General features: G+C 41.4%; 1 protein-coding gene across 1 annotated transcript in view; it reads left to right on the top strand.

Moving 5' to 3' along the window:
- Positions 1 to 13,309: 13,309 nt before the first annotated feature.
- DENND4C (DENN domain containing 4C) overlaps positions 13,310 to 27,481 on the top strand; it is a 61,034-nt gene continuing 46,862 nt past the window's right edge. Inside the window, exons 1-5 of the mRNA XM_056848002.1 lie at positions 13,310 to 13,614; positions 14,435 to 14,687; positions 15,790 to 15,859; positions 20,533 to 20,702; positions 22,791 to 23,032. Of these exons, the coding sequence (XP_056703980.1) occupies positions 13,310 to 13,614; positions 14,435 to 14,687; positions 15,790 to 15,859; positions 20,533 to 20,702; positions 22,791 to 23,032 (1,040 nt within the window). The remainder of the gene's footprint in view (positions 13,615 to 14,434; positions 14,688 to 15,789; positions 15,860 to 20,532; positions 20,703 to 22,790; positions 23,033 to 27,481) is intronic.

Here is a 27,481-nt window from a genome sequence, read left to right as displayed (position 1 = left end):
GCAAGACAGATCTTCCTAAAGACCTAAAAAGGGCCCCAGGTTTACAGAAAAACATGAAATCTAAAAAAAACAAAGCACTGGGATGTTTAAAAAAAACTCAAATGATAAACGGAGCACCTGTGGCTTTAAGCAACAGATTCCCTTAGTGGCCTGTTCTGGACAACCTCAGCATTCCAAGGCTTTGTTTCTGTGAGTAAAAGGCAGGGGGAGAGGGCAGGGTCCTTTCAAAGGCCTATATTGGCCTTTGAGGGAGGACTCATTGGGGCCAGGCCTGCCTAGGGTTGCCAGCTCCTGGAGATTTTGTGGTGGAGTCTGAGGAGGGCGGGGTTTGGGGAGAGGAGAGGCCTCAGCCAAATATAATGGCATTGAGTCCACCCTCCAAAGCAGTAATTTCATTGAGGGGAACAGATCTCTGTGTCTGGAGCTCAGGTGTAATTCTGGGAGATCTCCGGGTCCCACCTAGAGGCTGGCAACCCTAGGCCTAGAAGCAACCACTGGGTGACTTGATACCACCCAACTTGCATGATTCAGCTAGGCCTGGCTGCTCACCACTGTTCAACAGCAGCCACCCTATGAAAGCCAGTGTGGTGTAGCAGTTAGATCTTCAGAGTGGGAATCCTCATCTTCTTGTGGAAGCTCACTGGGTGATTTTGGACCAGTCATATACTTCATCCTAACCTACCTCACAGGGTTATTGTGCAGATAAAAAGGAGGAGAGGAGAATAATGTAAGCTGCTTTGGTCCCCACTGTGAAGAAAGGTAGGTATAAATTCAATACATAATAAATATAGCTGAAGATGGGAGGTAGATAAAAGGTAGGTTGGTGAATGGCTGAGAAGGAGAGAATGAGGAAGGGAAACAGGATATAGGGGTTGCTAGGAGAGGGAAAGAGGAAATAGTGTGAGGAGGGAGACAGAGGGGAAAGTGATGTGCCACACACACACACCCCAAGTCCTTGAGGGTTCCCTACCATGCAAATGGTCCTGCCTGGGGTTTCCAGCTCCAGGTTGGGAAATACCTGGAGATTTTTGGGGCAGAGCATGAAGAGGGCAGGGTTTGGGGAAGGGAAGGGAAGGACTTCAATGCCATAGAGTCCACTTGCCAAAGCGGCCATTTTCTCCAGGTGAACTGATCTCTATTGGCTGGAGCTCAGTTACAATAGCGGGAGATCTTTAGCTAATACCTGGAGGATCAAACATAGTGGCACGAAATACCCCATTGTTTGGTTTTGGTAATACCTGGAGGTTGGCAACCCTAGTCCTTCCCCAGTAGTCACCACCACACAACTGGGCCACAGTTTTCCTAGGTAGAGGCATCTGGGGGAAGGAGAGGGAAAGCTTAAGACAGAGCGGCAGATAAAGGTAAGTTGGCTGTTGGGTGGGAAGGAGATAGGGTTGCCAACCTCAGGTTAGGAAATTCCTAGATATTTGAGGGGTGGAGCCTTGGGGTGAGGTTTGAGGAAGGGAGGGACCTCAGAAAGGTATAATGCCACCCTCCACAGGAAATAGAGTTGCCAATGTCTGGTTGGAGGCTGGAGATCAACTGGAATTACAGCTGCTCTCCAGATGACAAATCATTTTCCCTGGAGTAAATGGCTGCTTTGCAGGATGGACTCTATGGCATTATACCCTGCTCAGATGACTTTCCTTCCCAAACCTCACCCTCCCCAAATCTTCAGGAATTTCCCAAACTGGAGCTGGCAACCCTAAAGGAGATCTGTAGTTGAGAGAGCTGTTGTGATTCCAGGAGATCTCCTGGCACCACATGGAGGTTGGCAACACCTGCAGAGAAGGAAGCAGGAAAAGGGCAGAGGCTATGGGGGCTTTCAGGAAAGTGAAAGTGGAAATAATGGAGGAGGGGAAAATAAGATGCCTCCTGCGAGTCGGGTTCCCACTTGTAGTACCTAATCACCATAGCTTTGTGGATTTTTGGGAAGCAAAAGTACCTTTTATCATTGGGATGAATGTGTTGCTTAAACATGCTTTTAAAGGAGACAAATAGACTTATGGGACAATATTACAGGAAGAATTAGTTCCTGTAGCTGCCTGAATTACACTGTCGTCATGAGCAAGAAATTTGCTCAATGATTTTGACAAATGATATTCTCCATCCTTTCTCTGAAACTCCTGTCTCATATGGGAGAGTTGGGGATTTATTTCAAATATGCATAAGCAAGTATACGTTATTGTAATAGTCTTCTAAATACTTGGTATTTTTGTTCAATTGGAAAACTTATATCAGTTTTAGGATTCATCTCAGCTGAATTACAATGTAGTTTTCAATTTTTATTATGTTTTTTAATTTTTTTAAAAGAGGGATCAAAGTGAGTTTTGTAGCTGAACCAGTTTTAATGCACCTGAACACCTGATTCTAGAAGGTTTTTCTTATTTCCTGTGAAATATTTATATTTGGGTATGAATTCTCTAACAGTGTAGTTTTGCATAGTAAGGATATTTTTACTGTTAAAGCACAGTGTTTATCATAGAATTAGTCGAAAGCACATGATGTGGATGACTTGTCCTTACCATCTGGTGCTTGATAAGACTCCTTTGACATACAGACAGAAAATGATAACAGGATGATTTGCAATTGTGTCTTAACTGCTTTTGTTAAGAGTTAGTTTCTTCCTTTAAAAAACAGAGGATCGTATTCTGATTTTTCACTGTGCTCATGGTTGTTACAGCATATAAAGTAGTGAATACATGGTAGGGGTTCCTGCATTTGGTGTTCCAAGAACCATCTCATTTTATAATAATCCTGAGAAGTTAAATGAAGAAAATTAGTCATGAAGGCTGTTGTTTGCTTTGCAAATGCTTACTTCAACTAGAGATGTGAAGGCCTGAAAAAAGGAAAAATTTGGGGGTGGGAGAAGTTTTTTTGTGAGGCTTTTTTTCAATTTTTCTAAGGAAAGATAGGAAATTTTGGGGAGTATTGAAAAAACTCTTATGAAATATTTTCTTTTGGAATGAGTTAAATGCTTTCAAAGACAGGGTGGGAATGCTGTAGACATATACGACTCTTAAATCCAAGATGCAGTTGTGCACCTAGAAGAATATCTAATCTTATGCGAGGAGCATGCAGGGGTTTCATTGAGCATTTTCACATATGCTGAATAATGCAGTTTCAATCCTCTTACAATGCACTTTGCATCTAGATTTTACTGTATGAAATTGCAAAATCCACTTGTAGATGATCACTAAAGTGCATTGAAAATGTATTAAAAGTGCATTATTCTGCATGTGTAAAACTGCCTGTGTAAAATTGCTGTTCGACCTGATGTGGCTGGCCTTGTGGTTGATATTTTAACCTCTTCCTCAAACCACTGTTACACAAATACACACAGGCCATTTATGTAGGGGTATTTACTTTGCAGTCCCTGCTGAACTGCGTCTAGGCTTCCTTTACATTATTCATGATTCTATCGACCTTCAGACGTGACTTCACTGTGGCCTCGTTCTTCCCCCGCAGTTCTAGTTTTGGAACAAATTTAAATACTGCTTCGAGGCAAGAGCAACTCAAATTCGCCCCATTTCCATGCATATCTCTTAACTTCGGTTTCTCTCCCCACGCCCATTTTGGCTTTTCCCTCCCACGTGTCTGTGCCTCCCATCCAACCCCTTCCCCCAAAGCAAAGCACAAAAGAGGGAGTTAAACGTCATGAAATGTGCAGGAAGGCACCGAAGAAAGGCTGCAAAGGTTGGAAGAAAGGTGGGGAGGAATAACCAGCAAAAGCACATGCAGTCCCTTTAAGAGCTGACCCGCCCCCTCCAAGTAAAGTGCAACAAGACTGTGTTTTCACGGGGAGGGACTCAGAAGCTCCTGGGGATGCCTAATTAATCACAAGGTGCTCCTGGAATTGGGGTTGGTGGGGGAAAGCTCTCATGCATGTGATGTTTGAGAATTTGGAGCAGAAAACTGTGCAGCAAACCAAACACAAAGTTCCCCTGCATAAATGACCTCAGGTTGGGTAATGAGGAGCTTATTGCCCTAACTTGATGGAGGGGGGAAAGATCAGAAGGAAAGTAGGGCAGAAATTGCACTAAGGCCTCAGAGGAAAACTCTGAAGAGAATGCATCATTTATAACTTTCTGAGCATATAAAATTGCAACATTTCCCATCTTTATGGACTTTAAAAGCTATAAATGCCTTAGATTTCTATAAGTACAGCTTCAAATATACCCAGTACTTGAGAAAAAGCCACAAACTGATTTACCCTATGCTATCTCAGCATATGTACCTTAATTTTTGCTATCTGGTTGGAGAATGCTCAGTTTTATCTTGTTAAAGTAGGTTTAATAGGACAATGAGTATTGCATATATTTCAGTTTTCCCCAAAACTTTGTTTTCTCCTTGAAAAAAGCTGTTTTTTCTTTTGGCTTCAAAATTTCTGAAAACTTCGCATCTTTAATCCCAACACAGGATAAAAAGGAGTTCAGGAGTGAATTCTGACTCTCAAAAGCTTATGCCAGAATAAATCTTATTAGTCTTTAAGGTGCCACTGGACTCCTGTTTTATTCTGCTGCTACAGGTTAACATGGTTGTGTGTGTGTAAAGTGCTGTTAAGTCACAGCTCATTTATGGCGACCCAGTAGAGTTTTCAAGGCAAGAGACTAACAGATATGGTTTGCGAGTGCCTGCCTCTGCATAATGACTCTGGAATTCCTTGGTGGTCTCCTATCCAAATACTAACCAGGGGTCCTGCTTACCTTCTAAGATCTGATGAGATTAGGCTACCCTGGGCTATCCAGGTCAAGGCATTAACATGGTTACCCATCAGGAATTATTATTCCCAAATCAATAACTTGTTTATATTGAGCAAACGTTTGTATGCTGGAGTAAAAGTGAGGCCCATAAATGAGCAGAGCTTGCATTGGAGGTGTTTTTTTCCCTTCAAGTTGAAAAGTGAGTTGGTAGCAGTACCTGCAAAAAAAAGAAGTTATTTTGTTGACAGAATTTCTCTCTCTCTCTCTCTCTCTCTCTCTCCTGCCCCCCCCCCCCATGCAGTCACAGTAACTTTTATTTTGTCAAAGTGCAGGGATGAGAAGCAGATTGTTGTAAAGTTGCTGCAAGGGGCAGCTGCTTTTTAGGAGTCTCACACTGGTTGGAAGAGCTTTTTGTGTCAGTGGAAGGCTGCTTGCACTGGATGAAAGCCTCATCATGAGTGGAATGGAGGCATAGGACATGTTACAGTGGTTTGTTTGTTTTTCATTGTATGGCTCTACCAAGGCAACTTCAGAATGTGATGATTCATTGCAAATCTGAGTCACATAAGCATTTTACTTAAAAATGAGAATGTAGTCAAAAAAGGTTTGCATGACTGCCATGCATAGTTGGAAAAAATCTGGGATAAGTTTGATCGTACTCTGTTATCTTGAAAAGTGTATTTCATTTGGTATCTTTTCTTATGGTTACAGGTAGCTTTTGAGTACCCTCATCCCTACCCTCATCTTGCTTCACTCCCTATAGTTTTTGCTTCCAGAAGCCTAAATCATTCTTGGATTGCTTTCATTTCTAAGATGTTAGCTCAGGGGTCAGCAAACTGCGGCTCAGGAGCCGCATGCGGCTCTTTGGCCCCTTGAGTGCAGCTCTCTTGGTTCGGAGCCCCTGCTCTCGCACCTGCTTGCGCCGGCAGACGGGCTGTGGAGCCGGCGCGCCTGAGAGAGTGAGCACGAGAGAGCAGGTGAGCGACGCTGCAATCCAAGTCGTCCCAGCTCATGACCTTGGCCAAATTGCAGGGTCTCATGATCTCCACCATCCCAGCGGTGCAGTGGGCCAGACTACATGCCAGACCTCTGCAGTGGTTTCTTCGGCCCTACCAGAGGGACATAGCTCGAAGATCTCACAAAAGACTGAGCCTGCCCAAGTCTGTCAGTTCCAGTCTCAGGTGGTGGACTCTCTCTCGCAACTTATCTCAAGGTCTTCTGTACATCCGACCAGCCCCGATTCAACTGTGACAGATGCCTCCCTCTCGGGCTGGGGTGCCACCCTACTCAACCAACCTGCGCAAGGCCCCTGGGACTCTCAGGAGATGACCCTGAACATCAACGCCCTCGAAATCAGGGCAATCCACAGAGCCATGCAGCACTTCCAGGAACGGATCAAGGGCCATCATCTTCTGGTCAGGACCGACAACATCGCAGCAAAAGCCCACATAAACAAACAGGGGTGCTCCCAGTCCCTGACTCTCCACAGAGAAGCCAAGCTGATTCTGTCCTGGGCGGAAACCCATCTGGCATCCATTTCTGCAGAGCACATCCAGGGCCTATCCAACACTCAAGCTGACTGGTTGAGCAGATAGGAACTGGAAGAATCAGAATGGTCCCTGCACCCGGAGGTTTTCCACCTCCTGTCATGGCGTCTGGGCAAACCACAGATAGACCTCTTCGCCTCGATCTCAAATCACCAACTCCCGAGGTTCTTCTCTCGCTATTATCACTCCACAAAGCGGAACAGACAGATGTGCTACTCTCGCCTTGGCCTCCAGTCCTTCTTTACGCCTTTCCCCCTCTTCCTCTCATTCCCACTCAGACTGATAAAGCTCCTGAAGGCATCTGTCATCTTAGTGGTCCCATTTTGGCCAAGACGACCTTGGTTCCCAACCTTGGTAGAAATGTCAGTGAGGGAACCGTTTCGACTCCCAGTGCGACCTGATTTGTTAAGGCAAGGTCCCATCTACCACCTGGACCCAGGGTGGTTCCACTTGACCGCATGGTCGTTGAAAGGGACAGGCTCCTAGGCCGCAGCTTCGACCCAATAATTGTAGATACCATTGTCGAATCCAGGCGCCCGTCCACGTGACGCATTTATAACACCACATGGAAGGCCTTCGTCCGTTGGTGCAGGTGTAAACATGTAGATCCTCTCAAGCCACATATCTCCAGCTTGTTGTCCTTCCTCTAGGATGGCCGTGCTCAGGGTCTCAAGCCAGCAACTCTCTGACGCCAGCTGGCGGCCATAGCCACATTGGTGCCCAGGGTTTCAGGTTCAAGATCACCACACACACCCGTATCAGGGCTTATTTAAGAGGGGTCAGTCTTACCTCCCCAGCAGTGGTTCATAGGTTTCCTATGTGGAGCCTCCACGTTGTCCTTTCCTTCCTCACAAAAGATCCCTTCGAACCCTTACATTCCTCTGACCTTAGGCGTTTAAGAATGAAAGTCCTGTTTTTGACGGCGGTTACCTCAGCCCGCAGGATCTCAGAGTTGGGAGCCCTCTCCATCAGGCCAGAACTATGTGCCTTCCACAAAAATAAGGTAGTCCTCCGCCCAGACCCATCCTTTCTACTCAAGGTAAATGCCGGGTTCCATAGCGATCAGGATATAGTTTTACCGTCGTTCTGCCCAAATCCTCAGCACCCCAAAGAAAAAAGTGGCATACTCTTGATGTCAGGAGGACTCTAAAGATTTATCTAAAACGTACTGAGGCCATTTGGGCCTCTGAATCTCTCTCTAAATATCTCGGCCCCTAATAAGGGTAAGCCCATGTCCCGTGTGGTGATCAGCTCGACCATTAGATCCTGTCTAGTTCAGGCCTACAAATCCAGCAAGCTGACTGTTCCTCTAGGCATCACGGCCCACTCGGTTAGGAGCGCTACCACTTCGGCAGCTCTACACCGTCAAGCCTCACTGGAGGAAATCTGTAAGGCGGCGACTTGGTCGTCTGCCTCTACGTTTGTTCGACACTACAAAATAAACCTCTTTGGATCTGCAGACGCGGCCTTTGGCCGACGAGTCCTGCAGAGCGTACTGCAAACTTCTTAACCCACCTGGGCAGGGGACAGCTCTGATAAGTCCCACGCTACAGATGACCTCCTCCTCCAGAGCGAGAATTAGCCTTGGTTACTCACCATGAAGGCTTCTTCTTCTCTGGAGTTCGGACGTCATCTGGCCCTCCCAAAATTGCAGTAAGGTTAAGTGATTGATCTATTAGCAAGCTTAAAAATTTTTCTCCTAAGACATTAAATAGTTACACACTTCAGGCACTAGCTGCTAGTTTAATCATCACATTGGGTTCTCATTATCTACTGTTACTGTTTGGTCATTGTTCCTACTGTCTTCCTGTCTTTTAAAAAAATACATATATATATAATTCAGTTGCACTCTGTAGCTCGGAAAGTGTTCAAACTTGAAAGGAGGGGGCGTTTCCCCCCAGGAGACAGGAAGTCAAAGATTTGATCCTGCCTCCCAGAGCAAAGGGGAACGGAAACACCCACACTACAGATGACCTCCGTACTCCAGAGCAGAAGAAGCCTTCAACGGTGAGTAACCAAGGCTAATTTCCCTTAACATAATCACCTAGCAGTTGGGAGAGCGTATGTGTATAAGCAGTGTTGATGTATGTTATATAAATGAATGAAATTACTACTTGAAAACACTTTCAGCTGTTTGGTTCTGCATAGACGCAGGCACCTTTTTTTGCTGTTAAGTCACAGCTGACTTATGGTGACTCTATAGGGTATTCAAGGCAAGGGACGTTCAGAGGTGGTTTGCAGTTGCCTACCTGCAGCGCGACCCTGGTATTCCTTGGTGGCCACCCATCCAAATACTCACCAGGGCCAAGCCTGCTTAGCTTCTGAGATCGGGCTACCCTGAGCCACCCAGCTGAGGGCAGGTGCTAGCTTTACTGATAGTGGCTTCACAGCATTATTTTCCATGTTTCAGTGTATGTTACTAATGTAGGCTTGAAAAAAACTTCTTTGGGCTGCCAGTTTATATCCAAACAGAGCTTTAGTGTTTTGTCTTCTTCCAGAAGAACTTTGTGTGTGCTCGCATGCAGGAAAAAAATGTGTTAAGTTAATTCAAAATGTATTTTAAAAACAACAAAGAAGTCAACTGTATCTTTTTGTGTTTATATGTTTTCATTGCAATATAAATTGAATGAAAAAAGCTGGGGAGAAACATCTTTAGTATTGTGCTGACGTATAAGATTCCAGTGCCAAGATTTTCAGCTGAAACCTGTCTTGTGACTTGGTGGCTTATATATACAAAGAGATGGAAATCTTCTGTGAAATAAAAAAAACTTGTTTATTATTGAGAGTACATCTCATCATGTCTTTCTAATATATTCATCAGCTACATCACAGAATACTCAATTCAGCAATTTTCCAACTCTTGGAATATATTATATTGTCCTTTCCCTTTATTTCCATTGTATTGAGTTTAACATTGTGGGATCATATTCTGTTTGGCAGCTGTGAAAACTAGATGTACAGTTAGCAAGTGATATAATTGCATTATTGCGTAATTGTGGAAAGTTTTAAAATAAAGTGAATAGTATTACTGCAACCTTTCATGTTGGATGCTGCATATTATAGAAGGTAGACTAGCATGGTTGGGTTATCTATCCCTTTTTCTAAATGCTTAAGTGAGTTAGTAATAAATTTCAACAAGTACATATCGTTTAAAAACTCTCTGCTGTGATATCTTCGGTATTGTGACTTCCTCTAGCTGTATCTGGTAATTGGCTACTGTTGTTCCTCTCCCTTCCAAGATGCACATGAGCATGCAGTGAAATCCGGAGCAAGCACTGTGCTTCCTCCTACCTCTCCCCTGCTCCCCCTCACTACATGAAGTAAGTGCCCAAACTAGGATAGGCTACATTTAGTTGAATATGGAATCTCCTGCTTTAACCCTGCATGTTGAAACCACTTCAGTGTGCTGAAGATTAGAAGAGAGGCCTTGTAAATTACTGTGTAAATCACTTGTAAATTACTGTGGGTCTTCTGGTTCAGGCATTCACTTCTACACCTGAAGAGAAGCTCACAAGTCTGTAGTCTGCTGACAGTTTTTTCTGCATATAACACTAAAGCAATAGTGGGAAGTAACATCTAAGTGGCTCAACGAGTACCACGTTTCTAGAAGAAGAGTTGGTTTTTATATGCCGACATTCTCTACCACTTAAGGAAGAATCAAACTGGCTTACAATCACCTTCCCTTCCCCTCCCCAAAACATACATCCTGTGAGGTAGGATGGGCTGAGAGATTGTGACTAGCCCAAGGTCAACCAAGCTGGCTTCATGTGTAGGAGTAGGGAAACAAATCCAGTTCACCTGCTCATGTGGAGGGGCGGAGAATCAAACCCGGTTCTCTAGATCAGAGTCCACTGCTCCAAACCACCGCTCTTAATCACTACACCATGCTGGCACTTCTAGTACATTTTATGATGGGATGTACAGTATCTCTTTACCCTGTTGGTAATGCACCTCTTGCCTCTCCTTTAATGAAAATGGTGATATAGAAGGCATGTACACTGACTTGTGAGCAAACAAACATAACTTTCCAGCACTATTATTTTGGCAAAGAATTGTTCCCCCAAACAAAAACCTGTGATGTGCAAAAGTGAGCTTTTCTTGCTTAGGGTTCAGAGCCATCAGCAGGGGCCAGATGAAGTTATTTGTTGCCTTAGGTGAAAATTAAATGATGCATCCTTGTATCATATCAGTATCGCTTACAGCATCTACCTGAAGCCAGCTACTGATATTAATTCTCTAGAGATTTTTGAAACGTAGGAGTTTATTATTTGTGCAGCATTTGACTTTCATCCAGCTGTGGTTTAGTGGAGACAATATTTAATTTACCAATAGGAACCATAATCTATCTATGAGATCTGCAAAGCAACCATCTGATCCACTATTTCCACCTTCGTGCGGCATTATAAAAGTAACACTTATGCTTCTGCAGATGCGGCATTCTTTACATCCTTTCTCTGCATCATGAAGGGTAACAATTTCTAGTTGTAATGCCTTGGCATACTAGGAGTTTAATCTTTCCTATGTCCCACTGATACTCTGCCACCCTGGTTACCATTTTCTGTTCAGGTGGGCAAGATGCCCTTCTACCTCAGAGCGGAAGGAACCCTCTTGGTGAGTAAACAAGCTCCGTTCCCTCTCTGAGGGAAGGGCATCTTGCAGTTTGGGATGTCCAAGAGCTAAGTCCCAGGTGGGATTAATCTTCCACTTGGATAATGTGCTGGAGGATACTGAAGGATACTTCTTCAGATACTGAGGAATACTTCAGATACTTCTTCAGATACTGTATCTGAAGAAGTGAGCTGTGGCTCACGAAAGGTCATACCCTGCCAGAAATTTTGTTAGTCTTTAAGGTGCTTCTGGACTCTTGCTCTTTTCTCCTGATAGTTCTGTGCTGCTATAGTTTGAAGGGCAGTACAGGGTATCTATGGGGTGCAGATATTAGTCATGAAGAGAGGAGCAGAAGAGAAAACGGTGCATCCTAGGTGTAGCTTTCTGAGATCTTTGGATGAAGAAGGTCAGAGAAAGAGGAGTAGAAAAGAGCAAGAGTTTAGTAGCGCCTTAAAGACTAGCAATGTTTCTGGCAGGGTATGAGCTTTCTTGAACCACAGCTCACTTCTTCAGATACAGCTAGAATGTGAATCCATCTATTCTTAAGTAGAGAAGAGTGAATTAGACACACAATGGCAATGTAAATGTCAACAGCAAGGAAATTGCATTAGCAGGCGTGATTGGATTAGGTGTGATATGAGAGGGTTAGTAGGTATGGAGAAATTAGCATTGGTAATGAGACAGGAAAACCAGATCTCTATGCAGTCCAGGAGAATGCATTGTCTTGAGCTTCATTATTTGTTGTAATTCACCAGTCTCTCTTTCTAATTTCTCTTTTAAATTCCTTTATAAGGGGACTGCTACTCTTAAATCAGCAACTGAATGTCCTGGAAGGTTAACCCCACTGGTTTCTGAATGTTGTGGTTTCTGACATTTGACTTATATCCATTTAATCTTTGTCACAGGGACTGGCCTGTTTGTCCAGAGTAGAGGGTGGAAGGGCATTGCTGGCATGTGATGGCATAAACCACGTTAGAAGATGAACAGGAGTATGAACCTGAGATAGTATGGCTGATGTTGCTGGGCCCACTGATGGTGTTGCTAGGATCTATATGAGAGCAAAGTTGGCACCTTGGTTTGTTGCAGGCCTTGGTACCAGAGTCCATGCTACTGTTAAGTAGTTTATATTTGCAGCAGGTGAGAAGTTGTTTTAGGTTAGCAGGCTTTCTGTAAGCAAGAAAGGGTTGGGCCCCTCAGTGCCTTAGAGAGGGAAGTATCACAATTCAGCATTGGTTGTAGGTCGTTAATAATACGCTGGACTGGCTTGAGTTGTAAGCTGTGTGTGACCACCAGAGGTGTTCTATTGTCATTTTCTTAGGGCTTGTCTTGTAGCAAGCTGTGCCTGGGTATCATTCTGGCCTTTCCAATAATCTTTCTTACCATATCAGCAGGATATTGTAGTTGCAAAAATGGTCGCTATAGGTCCTTTAAGTGAGTATCTTTGTCTGAGGGATTGGAGTAGATGCGACTATAACGTAGGGCTTGGCTGTAGACAATGGACAGTTTGATGTGGTTAGATGGTAACTGGAGGCATGTAGATATGTTTGTCGATCTGTCGGTTTCCGGTATAATGGTGGTGCTGGTGTGTTCCTCATATATCCGTACCATATGTATCCACCCATATGTAGATGGTGATGATACTGTCTTTGACCTACGGAGTGGTTGTAAGAATTTCAGAATAAAAGTTTGGGGCAACTTGTGCATTTAGAAAAACTGCAAGCTACACACATACAAAAAATATTAATTTTCTGTTGCAAGGATTTTTCTCCTTGCTCCAGAAAGAACTTTTTAAGCAGTAGGTTGATGGGAAATTCTTTTGTTATGTACTGTATACCTGAGTGATGACATTTGCTGTGTATTGACCATATAGTGAGTGGTCTGTATGGATTCAAAACTGTTCACAATTCATTTCCAGATGAGGAAAAATGTATTATGCATTATTCACCTGAAATGATTACTCTGAAATAAAAGAGCTCAGCTGTTTGCCATTGGAAAATTTAGTTTTGTAGCTGGCATAAGTTACACAACTTGGCAATTTTAAAAATAGTTTTAGATTGCAGCTTAACAGAGCTTTCAGGAATATTAATTACATTCCTTTTTGTGAAGACTAGAATGTAAGGAGATAGCAAAGTTCCAAGAGCTCTATCAAAAGTCCATCATTGTCTTCCCTGCATTCCTTTGGGATGATGAGGACATCATAAAGCCAAATTTCCTTTATGAGTGTACAAATATGTGCATTTGTCATCCTGTGAGCACTGCAAGACATATCTGTTACCATGTTTGCTTAGTACACAAAGATAGATTTAGTGAGCATTCTGGAAAGGATGATCCACGTAAAGGAATCTCTCCTACCCTTGCCTTTGCTAATGGAAGTGACCTACTGACACTGTTGACTATGTGTGTTAATCTGATATATGTTTTTATTCTTTCCTAGGAATTCCAGCCCCAGCTATGATAGAGGATAAAGGCCCAAGAGTGGCCGACTACTTTGTAGTGGCAGGACTCACTGATACGTCAGCACTTCTGGATCAAGAAGTAAATCGCTTTGAAACAAAGTCAGTTGGTCCAAAGGCTCCAATCACCGATCTTGCTGTCATTATTAAATCAGCAGGTGAAACAGTCCCTGAAGGTTACACTTGTGTTGAATCGACACCCACAGCACTTCAAGCCAACTTGAACTATGGGAGTCTTAAAAGTCCAGAGCTTTTTCTTTGCTACAAGAGGAGCAGGGAGAAACCACCTCTTACTGATATTGGGTGAGATAGCTTTTAATCCTGTACTTGTGATTATGTATTGGAACTGGGTTATTAGAACAGTAGTTCTCCAGCAAGTTCTGGCACACATCTGGAAATGGGATGGATGTGCATTCTGGGCTTGATTAGCCAAATCATACTTTGTGTGGTCTAGAGAATACTTTGTTCTTACATAGTTATACCTTCTGTTTGCTAATTAATTTCATTATCATATTTACTGAATACAACTGCAAAGCTTTTAAAAAGTTTTTTGTCTCAGGATCATTTTTTGATTAAATGCGTTAATTTAAAAAAAGCTTGCATCTGCATTACTGAGTGCCATCTGTCTGCCAACAACTCTTGAAGCAGGTGGGATTTTTTGCACAAAGTTTATGATTAGAAATCTAGGGTGGTCAGTTTTAAGTGGAAGTCCAGTGTAACAGTGCCCTCAGCAAGAAACACTTAAACATGGCAAAACTGAATTCTTTCTCCCCAAGTTTTTGCCAACACAGCCCCATTTAAAATACTTCAGTACGTTCAGCATTGCATTCTTGATATATTATGTATAAATGCAAAAATACTACAGGTGTAAGCATCGTTAGTGTATGTCACTATCACAATGAAGGAATTGCCCCATTTGTTAATAGTTTGGTAATCACCAAAACATTTTTTAAACTAAAGGGATAAAAGTCTCCAGTGTTTAGAATTCTTCATTTTGAGGATCTTTGTCCCTTACATATGGGAGGGGTTTTTGTGAGGGTTTTTTTGTACAGTGCATTGATGAATGACTTAGTGTTTTGTATGTGAAATATTCCTATGTCCTGCTTTTCCCTTTCACCTGCAGAGTTCTATATGAAGGGAAGGAACGTTTAATGCCAGGCTGTGAGGTGATCCAGGCTACTCCCTTTGGTCGCTGTGCTAATGTCAATAACAGTTCAGCCTCTTCCCAACGAATCTTTATCACCTATCGGCGTGCTCTTCCTGTGCGACCGCAAAACTCCTTGGCTGTTACCGACATCTGTGTTATTGTAACCAGCAAAGGAGAAACTCCTCCTCATACTTTCTGCAAAGTTGATAAGAATTTGAATTGTGGCATGGTGAGAAGAATATGTTGTTTTGAAACTTTTGTTTTAAAAAAGTCAACGATGTGTCTGCTGCACTCTTACCTAGCGAATGTCACTGAGGGTACAGTTTGTGTCACTTTAGTTTCCACAGTTCTGAATTTCTTCCTTCCTCTGGTTTTGCTGCCAGAATCATGTCTAAGTGAGTGCCAACGAATTCTCACAAAGAATGGGGGTGGGTGGAGTTCTGAACTTGTAAGGCATGGGTGTGGTGTTGATCAAGGTAAAAGCCAGTATTTCCTTTTTTGCCAGGGCTTATTTAAATGCAAGTGACAGTAGACTTTTTAAAAGGCATGTTTTGTTCAGAGTGGGCAGTAGGCTGATTAAAAATGTCTTTGTGATTTTATATATGCTGAGAACTTGGAGCTGACAGTCCTCACCTCCACCTTCCACCAGCAGCCCAAAGTGCCACCCCTCCCATACTGTTCGTCCAAGATGGGGACTCTCAGAAACAGCATGAGGGACAAGTCAGGTCTGAAGCAGGAGGGGTAATGCGTGCACATCTAACCACTTCCATTAATGGAAATCCTCTGTAGGAGCCAACTCATATAAGTGGTTTTTTTCTAGTTATCACCCTCCATAAAGTTATTTTGTTTTGTGGCCCTAAGTATGCAGATCAGTAGCAGGTCTGGCTAAGTAAAGTGGTCAGGGATATTCATGCTACGTTCCATAAACTATCTGTATGTATGTGTGGAGTGTATGCACTTCATAAGGGGAGGATGTGCCTAGGTTATTAGTATTACAAGACTTCAGTTTTACCTCTCTTGTGGTGATGTATCCATCACACAGAATTAAAATTGCTCTCTTTTGTAATACTCAGTTTTTCCGTGTTCTTATCTCTTTAGGGCTTTGGCATCACATGGTGACATACATGTGTGAATAAGCCATTACAGGTCAAGGACCATCTTTTTTTCAGTTAAAACATTTCACAGATCCACTTTTAAGCAACTAGCTTTCATGTGTGAACCAAATCTTTGGAAGGTTAGATGCTTTTAACAATGGAATGTTTAAAATATATGTAAAGAGTTCTTGTGTGGTGTTCTCAAATTACAATATGACCTAATTTGTGTCTTTAAAGTGGGGCTCCAGTGTATACCTGTGTTATAAGAAGTCTGTTCCAGCTTCAAACTCAATTGCATATAAAGCTGGTAAGAAATTTATTTTCATAAACTCAAGCTATATTAGCAGATGTTTAAGCTTATCGGAAGTAATTTTACAGTATATTAAATCTGTCCCTTAACCAAATGAATTGGAATTATTTAATAGACCTATCATTCTCCCTTGCATCTATCCCAAATTTTATTAAACAAAAGGTTAACTATATACGTAAGTCAAAATGAGCTTCGCAACATTATAAATTCAGGCCTCATTTTACCATGACAGAAGCCTGTTGGAATGTTCACTGTATTATGAAGGAGAAGCCAAGAAAGGCAATCTGGAGTTATTGTCCCAAAGATGCTGTTGATACCAGCTTGAGGTAGGGGCCACAGTTGCTGTCCCCTACTTCTATATAGACCACCTTGCAAGCTGGTGTATGTGTGAGACTGGATAGCTGTTGAGACGTGGACAAACTGTGGAATTCTGGCTGACCCATAGCATGTGATTGGACGTGACAATACAGATGGAAGGTCACCTGAGTTGATCTGGTCGTCTGATTAGAAAGCATAACAGTATGCAGTGGTGGATTCCTTACCTTGGTGAATTTAGGGAAGGAAATCAACAGTTCAGAAACTTTTGAAGGTGGTTTTGGAGAAAGGCAAAGAGGTTGTGCCTCAGTGAAGAAGAGGAGGAGGAAGAAGAGTTGGTTTTTATATCCCACTTTACTTTAAGGAGTCTCAAAGCTGCTTACAATCACAGTCCCTTCCTCTCCCCACAACAGGCACCTTGTGAGGTAGGTGGGGCTGAGAGACTTCTGAGAGAACTGTGATTGGCTCCCAAGGTCGCCCAGTAGGCTTCATGTGAAGGAGTGGGGGAATCAAACCTAGTTCTCCAGATTAGAGTCTGCCGCTCTTAACCACTACACCATGCTGGCTCTCAGTGCTGTCTGCTTTGCATGCAGAAAGTCCTAGGTCCAGGCCTTTGCATCTCCATGAAATGGATCTAGCTTGTGGGTGATGTACAAGACCTGGACTTGAGACTCTGGAGAGCTGCTGCCTGCCAGAGTACACAATACTGACCTTGATAAGCCTGTAGTCTGACTTGGTAAAAGGCAGCTTCATGTGTTCATGTGAGAAAACCTTGAAAATGTGTATACTATCTGATTGCTGTAAACATATTGAGTGTATGAAGTAGCTGGGCAAGTATGGTGTATGTATTAATGTTTTGTTTTGCCAAAGGAAGAGTTGATAGAATACCTCAAAGCAGTCTCAGTTCTTGTCCGTGCGCTTGGCCAGCTGGACAGGCAGAAATTGGGGCTGTGAAGGCATGGATGAGAAAGTGCTTCTGGGATGAAAGGTTTAGATTTCTTAGGCATGAGTAATTGTTATAGGACAAACCAAACCATGACAAAAGAGACTGGCTTTACTTGAACCAAAGCGGAACAACACTGTTGGTGCTTAATATCTAAAATGTTGCAAAGCAATCTTTAAACTAACTCCTGGGGGCAAAGCCAAAGGAGGTGGGTCAGCTTCCCTAAGGATGATGGGAAAATGTTCAAGGTAATGTTTGTGGGACCTGGCTAGAACTGGAGAATGAGAGTAGGGTGGAAAATGATCAATAGGTTGTAGGTGGCAAGGATTCTTGGTTGGGGAAGCAAGTTACAGGTAGCTGAAAGGAGTATCAAGAGAGTCAGATCCCTTCAGGATCCTAAAAGCTGTTTAAAATCCCATTAATTCAATCTGGGGTAGAATGCACACATACAGTTCAGAAAAGTACTATCAAAAGGATGCCAGCGTGGCTAATGACTCAAGTGAAGGAAGTCATGAAGGCATGGTGGCTTCTTTTAAAAGTGAAGGCTCATCTAAACAAGGTGAACTGAAAGGAGCACAGCTTCTGGCAAAACCAATGTAAGTTGGCAACAAGGTGAACAAAAAGAGAATTTTGGGAGCAGATTGTCCTTAAAATTTTTTTAACAAGCATTCTGTCAAATATATTGGGAGCAGGGAATTGAACAGGGAGGCAGTTGGGCCACTGGATGACAAAAGAGTGAAACGATTGCTTAAGGAAGAGAATGATTAAATGCACACAAGAACAGAGCCTGCTATCATTAATAACAGTTTCTATTAATTTACCCAGAATAGACTTTAGGCTAAGTAGCCCATACTTTCCTGGATCTCCTCTGGAGCCCTTCTTTAAAAAAACAAACAAAAAACCCCTGTGTAATATTTGCTACTTTCCAGTCCTCCAGTAGAGAGGATGATTTTTAGCAACAAATTCCATATACTTTCTAGAAGATCAACAGTTTCACATTTGATCTTTAAAAAACTCTAGAATGTTTGCCATCCAGAGCCAGAAGCTTAGTCATTGATTTGTTGATTAATCCTAAAGCTTCATTTCTCATAACTTCAATTTGACTCATTTCTTTGGACACCCTTTCTGCAACCAGTGGCTCTGGCATGGGTATCCACCCCACATTTTCCTTGGTGAAAACAGAGTCAAAGAATTCTATCTGTTTCTCTGCCATCTCCCTTCCGTGAAATCAGCATGTGTTCTGCAAAGGGTGATACTTGGACTTCAGAAAGGCTTTTGGCACACTACTTCACCAAAGCTTAGTCATGGGTTAAGAGGATGAGCCCTCTTATGGGTTAAAAATTGGTTAAATGACAGGAAGCAAAGAGTAGGAACAGTTCTCACAATGGAGGGAAGTGAGTGGTGGTGTCACTTTATTGGGACCAGTGCTATTTAGTTGGTCCATAAATGTTATAGAACTAGTGGTGAGAAGTGCAGTGGCAATGTTTGAGGATGATACAAATTATTCAGGATGGTGAAAACCAAAGTGATTATGAAGAGCTCCCACAGGATCTCTCTAAATTGGCTGGCAGCAAAATGGCAAATGAAGTTCAGTGTGCGTAAGTGCAAGGTGATGCATACTGGAGCAAAAACTCCTTACTTTTCAACATATGCTGATGGTGTCTGAACTGGCAGTGACAGAGATGAAAAGGTATCTTGGGATAGTAATGAATACCTTGATGAAAATGTTGACTCAGTTTGTGACAGCAGTAAAAAGCCAAACTTCTTTAATCTCTCCTGTGAAGGAGAGGTTAAAAAGTCTGTGACTCTTCAGTTCAGAAAAAAAAGACCACTAATGGAAGGGGGCATGATAGATGTTTATAGAAGTATGGATACGTTGGTGGAAGTATATCTAGAGGGTTTTTTCCTCCCTGTCCCATTAATACTAGAATTCAGGGACACCCGTTAAAGATGATTGACAACAGATTTAGGATGAAAAAAGGAAATGCTACTTAACTCAATTAATAATTAAATTGTGGAATTCCTTGCCAGTGGATGTAGAGATTAGCATTAGATGGCTTTAAAGATGGATTAAGAGCCCCGTGGCGCAGAGTGGTAAAGCTGCAGTACTGCAGTCAGAAGCTCTGCTCACGACCTGAGTTCGATCCCAACGGAAGTTGGTTTCAGGTAGCCGGCTCGAGGTTGACTCAGCCTTCCATCCTTCCGAGGTCGGTAAAATGAGTACCCAGCTCGCTGGGGGTAAAGGGAAGATGACTGGGGAAGGCACTGGCAAACCACCCCGCAACCAAAGTCTGCCTAGAAAGCGTCGGGATGTGACGTCGCCCCATGGGTCAGGAATGACCCGGTGCTTGGACAGGGGACCTTTACCTTTACTTTATAAAGATGGATTAGACAGATTCATGGATGATAGGTCCATCAATGGCTATTAGCTGTGATAACTAAAGGGAACCTCTTATACAAATCTAGTAAACGTCAAAATGCCAGCACTAGGAGGCAAGGTCACAAGATGACCTCTGTGCCCTGTTTGTTGGCTGGCCAAGACTCTTGATTGGCCTCAGTATGTGAGAGGCAAAGGTACACAGTACCAAGGGTCAACAACACGAATTCAAAGAAAAAAGAGTTTTGCAAAAATTGTGTGTAAAATTTATGAAAAATGAAATACAAAAATAATTAAATTTATGTCACAAATATGACAGACAATTCACCAATTATATCAAATGTGTGAAAAAACTATTTACAAAGTCACACATCAAAAATTGCATTCATAATGAGTAATAATTCTTAACAAAGTCACACAGCAAAATTACAACAAGACAGGTATGCCGGCTGATAGTTCCTGTTTTCATTTTCTTCTTCAGTCAATATGGCCCATATTTATTGAAACCAAAATTTTCCAGCAGAATCAGAATATAAATCAGTCATCAATAAGAAACAACTGGGCTCATATCCTAGAGCGGTAAAGGTTATCTGTTAAGTGTGTTGAGGTCTTATTTTACCTCTTTTCTACTTTGCCTAATCAGATTATGTTTATCAGTATTTTACTCCACCAGGGAACGTCTTACGTTGTTGGCTTCAAATGTTCACTTTCTTCTTTGGAACTATATTTGTAAAATATAGCCTTAAATGTGATAGACAGACATTACCTGAAACTTTATGCAGACTTCTTATGGCTTAAAGCCAATTTTTCATTTTTAGGTCTACTATGTAAGGCCCTTTGAGCAATTGTAAGAGCAAATTTTAAATTTTGTTTTGTAAAAATGTTTTCAAACCTGTTTACCATGATGGCTTAATTAGACTTACCTCCTGGTAGTACACATTTCTGTCTGGCATTTTGTGTTTTTCTTTTTTTATTATTATTATTTTTGGGGGGCTAACTTTATTTTGAAAAAGATGGACTTTTTTCTTTTAAAAGGTTTAATATTCAGATATCCAGAAGATGATTATGAGTCATTCCCTTTGTCAGAATCTGTACCTCTATTCTGTCTTCCAATGGGAGCTACAATTGAATGTTGGGACCCTCAAACCAAATATCCACTACCTGTATTTTCAACGTTTGTTCTCACTGCTTCATCTGCTGAAAAGGTATGCTTGAGCTGCGTAGGATTCTATTTTAGCATGTTGGATCTTGTATAACTGTTGCAGAAATACTATTTTGCATTTATATTGACCTGTTGAGTTTAAGCAACAGTTTTAGCACGGTGCTTTATGTTGAGTAACATTGTAATTTGTTTTAAATATTCACTTGAACTGTTTTTACGTCCTAGGATATAAATCCCGGAAGGTCTACTTAAGATATATCCTGAAAATATATTCACCAAAATATATTTGTTGCAATCAGTTGTTGAAGCCACTTTACTCAATGGCTTGGGAGCCATCTGTGGCTCTTTACATGCTATATGTGGCTCTTCTGAACAAAAAGCTGGCTGCAGAGAAGAGAGAGTAAAACTACCACCACTGTAGCAGCCACTCAGGAAAAGAGCAAGCTGGCCACAGTGGGAAGTAGTGATGGTTTTACTCCCCTTTCTCCCTGGCCAATTTACTCTCTTCTGGGCACCTTGGCTGCTCAGCATGATGCTGAGGAGAGAGTGAAAAAGCGAAAAGGAAAGGAGTGTACAGGCTTCTTGCGAAGAGAGGCTTCACAGTGCTGGTGGCTGCCTCAAAAGGCCAGTGGTGGCAAGCCTGAACACCTATTTCTTCCCTCACTGCTTTGTTGCTCTTTTCCTGGCACAAGGCTGGATAAGTGGTGACAAAAAATGGGGGGGGGGACTCAACTATAAAAGTACAAGGAGCCTCAAAGGTTGAGCTGGAAATTATAAAATCTTATAAAATAATTGGATTAGTGTACACAATAGACATGATAAAACCTCGGGCTTGGAGTACAGGCTACATATAAAACCACCAGTATAAACTGTTACAGAAATATTCAGTACAGTTGATGATACACGTAATATAAATGGCCAATAGACCATATGTGTTTCAGCCTCTAACACATCTGGAAATTAGCAAAACCTTATATCTTGTGTGGCCAGATATAAAGTAATCACCAATCATGTGTCTTTTAGCATGGTAACTTGCTCACACAAGCATCTGTTGTAAAATTATCAATGTTTCTGGATATGTATATGTATAACACCAGCCTGTGACAAAATCTATTAGCTTCCACACAAGATATAAGGTTTTCTAATTTCCGGATGTGATTTTAATAATAATGTTATATATATATATGACCACTGAGGAAGGCCCAGGAGGCCGAAATGCGTATGATCTATTGGTCATTTATATTATGTGTATCATCAACTGTGTCGAATATTTCTGTAAAAGTTTATTCTGGTGGTTTTATATGTAGCCTGTACTCCAGTCCCAGTGTTTTTATCATATCTATTGTGTACACTAAATAAATATAATTATTTTATTAGATTTTATCGTTTCCAGCTCAACCTTCGAGGCTCCCTGGATGGGTGGTGACCCAAGAAAGGGTCTTCTCTGTTGTGGCACACCAAAACGTTGGAACTCCCTCCCCAAGGAGTTTCGTCTATCTCCCACTATCAGTGTCTTTTGCCAGCAGGTGAAAACTTTTTTGTTCTGTGTGGCATACCCTCAATAATGGTTATTGGCCCGCCTTCTAGTGTTGATTATTTATACGTTTTTAATTGAATTTCATATTTTAACAATATTTTCCCCTGACCTGGATAGCCCCAGGCTAGCCTGTGTTGTCACATCTCAGAAGCTAAGCAGGGTCATCCCTGGTTAGTATTTGGATGGGAGACCACCAAGGAATACCAGGGTCGTGACATGGAGGCAGGCAATGGCAGACCATCTCTGAATGTCTTTTGCCTTGAAAACCCCAGCAAGGGTCACCATAAGTCAGATGTAGCTTGACAGTGCTCGCACACACAAAAACACCCCCTGTATTTTAATTGTTCAAATGTTTTTATGTTCACCGCCTTGTGGAAAGATATTAAAATGTTTTCAATAAATAAATCTATACTGAGTTTTCAATAAATAAATCTATCTTTCCTTGCTGTGAAGGAAATAAAAACAGAAATACAAGAGGTCTAAGGAAAACTAATGGGTCTGTCTCTAGTCCCAGTCCCTTTTTTGTTTATCTGCTTGATGTAATTACTTCTGTGCCTCTACCCCTGTTCACATCTCTCTCCCCCATTATTCTAGGTGTACGGTGCTGCTATCCAGTTTTATGAGCCTTATGCACAAGAGCTTCTAACAGAGAAGCAGCACATGCAATTGGGCCTCTTGACTGCTGTAGAGAGAAAAGTGGTTACCTCCAAATCCATAAATTCCAACAAGTGCATCTGCTTACTGTCACACTGGCCTTTCTTTGAAGCCTTCAGAAAATTCCTTATGTTCATCTACAAGCTGTCTGTGTCTGGACCTCATCCTCTTCCCATTGAAAAGTAAGTGAGAGCTTTCCCCAAGCTGCCCCTTGGTTTTTGTAGTTGTGGCTCCAGAAGTGAGCAATTATGGTAATGTGTCTTTTTTACTATTTTTGACCATAATGTGTGGTACGTGCCATGAATTGTTGTTGAAAAAGAATCTGGATTTTATTCTGCTTGTGAGCAGATGGATTTATGGCAATGATTCATTTTCTTCTTGACTTTTGTGCACTCATTTATTGATGCTCACACAATAAAAGCAAGCTGTTTAACAAAATCTGCATATGTGATAGCAAGGGGCAGGATGCCAAAGCAAAAGCAGTGGAATTTGTAGGAGAGTTCGTTCTGCGTGTTTTCATCTATTTCCCCCCCTGTACTTTTGTTCTTTGATTCTGAAAGGAGCAGATCCTGTTGTTTTCTGGCTTTGTTCATTTTTGCTGCTTTTCTGCTGAAGGACAGATGAGGATACTGCCGGAGTAACCAGTCTACCCAGACAGAGTTGCCATTGCTATAGCAGTAGCAAAGCCACTGCTTCATTCTCTGGACTGAAAACACTATCCTTCTGGCTGCCTTCTTCCTTTCCCTTTCTACCCCTCAAGTGTGTGCAAACTAGTTGAAAATAGGAGTAGTAAAACAAGAGCCACCTGATTCAGCAACTGCAACAGAACTGCTTCCCTTTTCATGCCAATATATATCCAGCTTCCCTTCACTGTCCATAATTTAGCTCCTTTAAGGTACTGAGGAAATTGATAGAGAGGCAGTCAAGTGTGCACATGCCAGATTTAAACTAAACTAAATACTAACTTAGATATATCTATCTGGCTCCTATAGGGCTAAAACTTTAGAGATACAGTATTTTGATATGTAAGCTTGTGTGGATTTCATCATCGTCCCTCCTCCTTCATCATTTATAGCCCACCTTTCTCATTGAAACTCAAGGTAGATTACAAAATATGAGAAGCAATTTAATCAGATAGCAGGGAACTCCAATAAACAATACAGTAGCAATAGGAATACAGAACTGGAAAACAATACAAACAAAAAACTGTGAGGCATGACATACCGTAATGAAGAAAGGGGTTTACAAAAGTAGAGGACATTGCAATAAACAAGGAGGTGAATACAACAAACATTGCAATACACTATAGTACTATGACATGAAGCTGCCTTCTACTGAATTAGATGATCAGTCCATCGAGATTAGTATTGTTTACTCAGACTGGCAGCAGCTCTCCAGGGTCTCAGTTAGAGGTCTTTCACATCATCTACAGCCTGGTCCTTTTTAAAAAAATACTGGAGATGCTTTGGATTGCACCTGGGACCTTCTGCATGTCAAGCAGATACTCTGTCACTGAGCCACAGCCCCTCACCAAATCGTTTATAGAAGCAACTTCCTATAATATTGCATTATACTCCATTATAATCCCTTTGTAAAAATGCCCTCCTGAACATTTCTTTTTTACATGTTCTGTGAAATTATACATGTGTGTGGGTCTTCCTGACCGCAGGTTGGGTTTCCTTTCATCTTAAAGAGCTTTCTTCCTCCACGGAAGTATGTGTTAAAAATTGTAGTGTGTTGCTTACAGAAAATATCAAAAACTAGATCACTGAACCGTTCAAGGGGAAGAACCAGGATATGTACAGATGGATTTTGGATAATACATCCAGTTGTTTATAAGTAGTGGGTAGGTTCCAGCCAAAATTAAACATTTTAAGTCCCATTTACTCCTGTTGGGAAGGAAAATCTGCCTCATACTGCAGTCCTGAGAACACTTTCCGGGGGAGTAAGTTCTTTTGAGTATATTAGCTTAGGATGACGCTATTAGTGTCTTCCAATTGAATTGAAGCATTTTTACTAGATTGTGCAATGTGCCACCTGTCCAACTCCCTTCAACAGTCTTTTACTTTGAATAATTGGGAGATGAATCATAGGCCGTTTCTTTCTGCATTTTGACTGCTATTGCAAGTAGTTGAAGGTGCTTTGAAAGAACATTTTAAAAACCAAATTTAGGTATTTGGCTGCACCCCTTTTGAGTCCCTGACTGAGCAAGGAAAGAAAACAATCATGCCATTAGTTTCTTTCTGTTACAGTTCATCAGGAGCTCAATGATGCAGAATCTAGCAAGCATTGGCTTGGAAGCTATTCATAAAAAAGAGAGCCAGATGTATGAATTGCAATGCTTTGCTTCATGGTATTCATACACTTGTATTGGTATGCTGTTGAATACCAGAAATAAGAGAGGACACCTTTAGAATTCCTAATGTATACATCTAAAAAGTTTTTCACATATGCAGAGTTTTATGTAAACTGAGGTCCTTTAACTCCGTGGTTCTCAACCTGCGGCCATATGGCCCCCCGGGGCCCCCCAGGATATTCCAATGGGGCCACGGCATGAGACTAGGGGGCCACAGAGAGAAGTAAGAAGTGAAGAAAACAGAGAAGTGACCGAGAAAAGAAAACAGAAAACAGAGAAGTGAAGTAAATAGAAAACAAGAGAAGTAGAGAGAACAGAGAAGAGACTGTGCTTCCCAATGGATAGATCGCCACACTCACTCTGTGGCAACATCGCTTCCTTCTCCCTCCCACTTCCGCACTCCACCGCTGCGCTTGTATGTGAACATTGTTGTTTATTAGCGTGTTGTATTCTCTTTTTGTGGGGTATTTTTTGTAAATTTCAGTTTCCTAATAAGAACTGCATGTGTGCATTTTGTGTGGCTGTTTATGTGTCTTTGTTCCTTCGCTATTTACAAACAAAACATTTAAATAGCTACCTTTCTAGCGGTAGGACTGGGGGCCAAAGGAAGGCAACAAGGTCGGAAGGGGGCCACGATCGGAAAAAGGTTGAGAACCACTTCTTTAACTTGTTTACGGCCTCTAAATAAGTGGAGGTTATTATTCCCTTGCAACTTCAAGAAGTTAAAAAATGAGTATTAAATTTGCTACAGGCTGCCAAATTTGTCAGGCATGGTTATTTATGATTTCACTTCCAGTACATATATGTATTCATTCTAGCAGTCTTTGAATTTATAGGCTTTAAATTGACAAACTTCATTTTTGTCTTTATTCTCTATGATGTATAAACTATTAAAACATTGAGTCAGAGAGAGGACAAGAGGTTCCATTTTAAGCTAGAAATATATTTACCAAAGTGAGTTGTAGGCTAGCAGAGTGCTTTAGTAAAGTGGGTTTATTCAGAAAGGGCTTTAAAAGCTAGGAATATATATAAGTAAAGTTTCAGGAACCAAAATAAAGAGAACGCATTGCCAGTTTTGGCACTGGCAAATATTTGTTCCCTGACAGTATTTACAAAACTAAATATTTGTAAAAAACTTGAAATGAAAGGGAACCATACGCTGATCTGATTATATCACATCGAATCTGTTCTTCCCCTGTTTTTACATCAGCTTTGGAAATGGAAAATCAACTTCATACCCACTTGTAAGGTATTCAGGTTTAAACATGGTTGTTGAAATTTGCGTAATCAACTTTAAAATATTATTGAAATGAGGGGTCTGAAGGACAGTGAAATCTTTCTTATTTCCCAAAATGTGCAACTTAGATAAAAATGCTAGTAAATGTTGGTATTGTGATTCAGCTGGAGCAGATTTTCTATACATGTGGTGGAGCTGCAGTAGAACTCAAACATATTGGATGAAAGTGATTGAAATCATATCCAGCGGCCTTGAAATTGTTATTCCAGTAAGACTGGAACCAATTTTATTATTTTCCAGATAAACCAAAGGATATTCGAGTTACGTTTCTCCATATACTAACGGTTGCTAGAACAAATCTTGCGAGATATTGGAAAAGCAATAAATTCCCTGATTTAAATAATTGGCTTGATAAGGTTAAAGAAACCTATGCTTTAATTAAGTTGACGTATTATAATACAAAAATACTGAGGAATTGGATGTTTGCTGAAATTTAACAATTTCAAGGATGGAAAAAACACTCCCAATGTGTAAATCGCAGAGAGGTAGTGATGTAATAATCATGCGTTTAGATAAATAGAGTATTGCTTGGTTCACTGTTATGGGTGTTTTAGTTATATTAGCAGCACGGTTTTAGTTTCTTTTCAAGAATTTGTATTATGAGTATTTTAGTAATGTTACATTTCCATTTTCTTTTATTGTTATATTCTCATTTTCTCTTAATACTCATTAAAAAGCTTTCTCATTTCCCCTTCTTTGGTAGACAATGGACAATTACTAATATACACATTTAAAGAGCTTTGAACATACACAAATAAATAATATTTAGCCAACCCTACTTTTTACTCCGGTTTATCAAAACGTTCGCTATTGTTCTGACTACTGTTATGTTGACAGTGTAATGTATAAGTAGTAGGAAATTCCCAGGGGCAGGGAGTGGGAATGTGTGTGTTTGTGTTTATAGCATTATCTATGCAGAGTTCTTACCAAAATCTTGCATTCCCTTGTATGTGAATTTAACAGTGTTGTTATCATGAC

The sequence above is a fragment of the Euleptes europaea genome, chromosome 4 (genome assembly GCF_029931775.1).
Source record: "Euleptes europaea isolate rEulEur1 chromosome 4, rEulEur1.hap1, whole genome shotgun sequence".
In the NCBI taxonomy this organism is placed as follows: domain Eukaryota; kingdom Metazoa; phylum Chordata; class Lepidosauria; order Squamata; family Sphaerodactylidae; genus Euleptes; species Euleptes europaea.
This window is presented reverse-complemented; position numbering and strand designations above follow the sequence as displayed.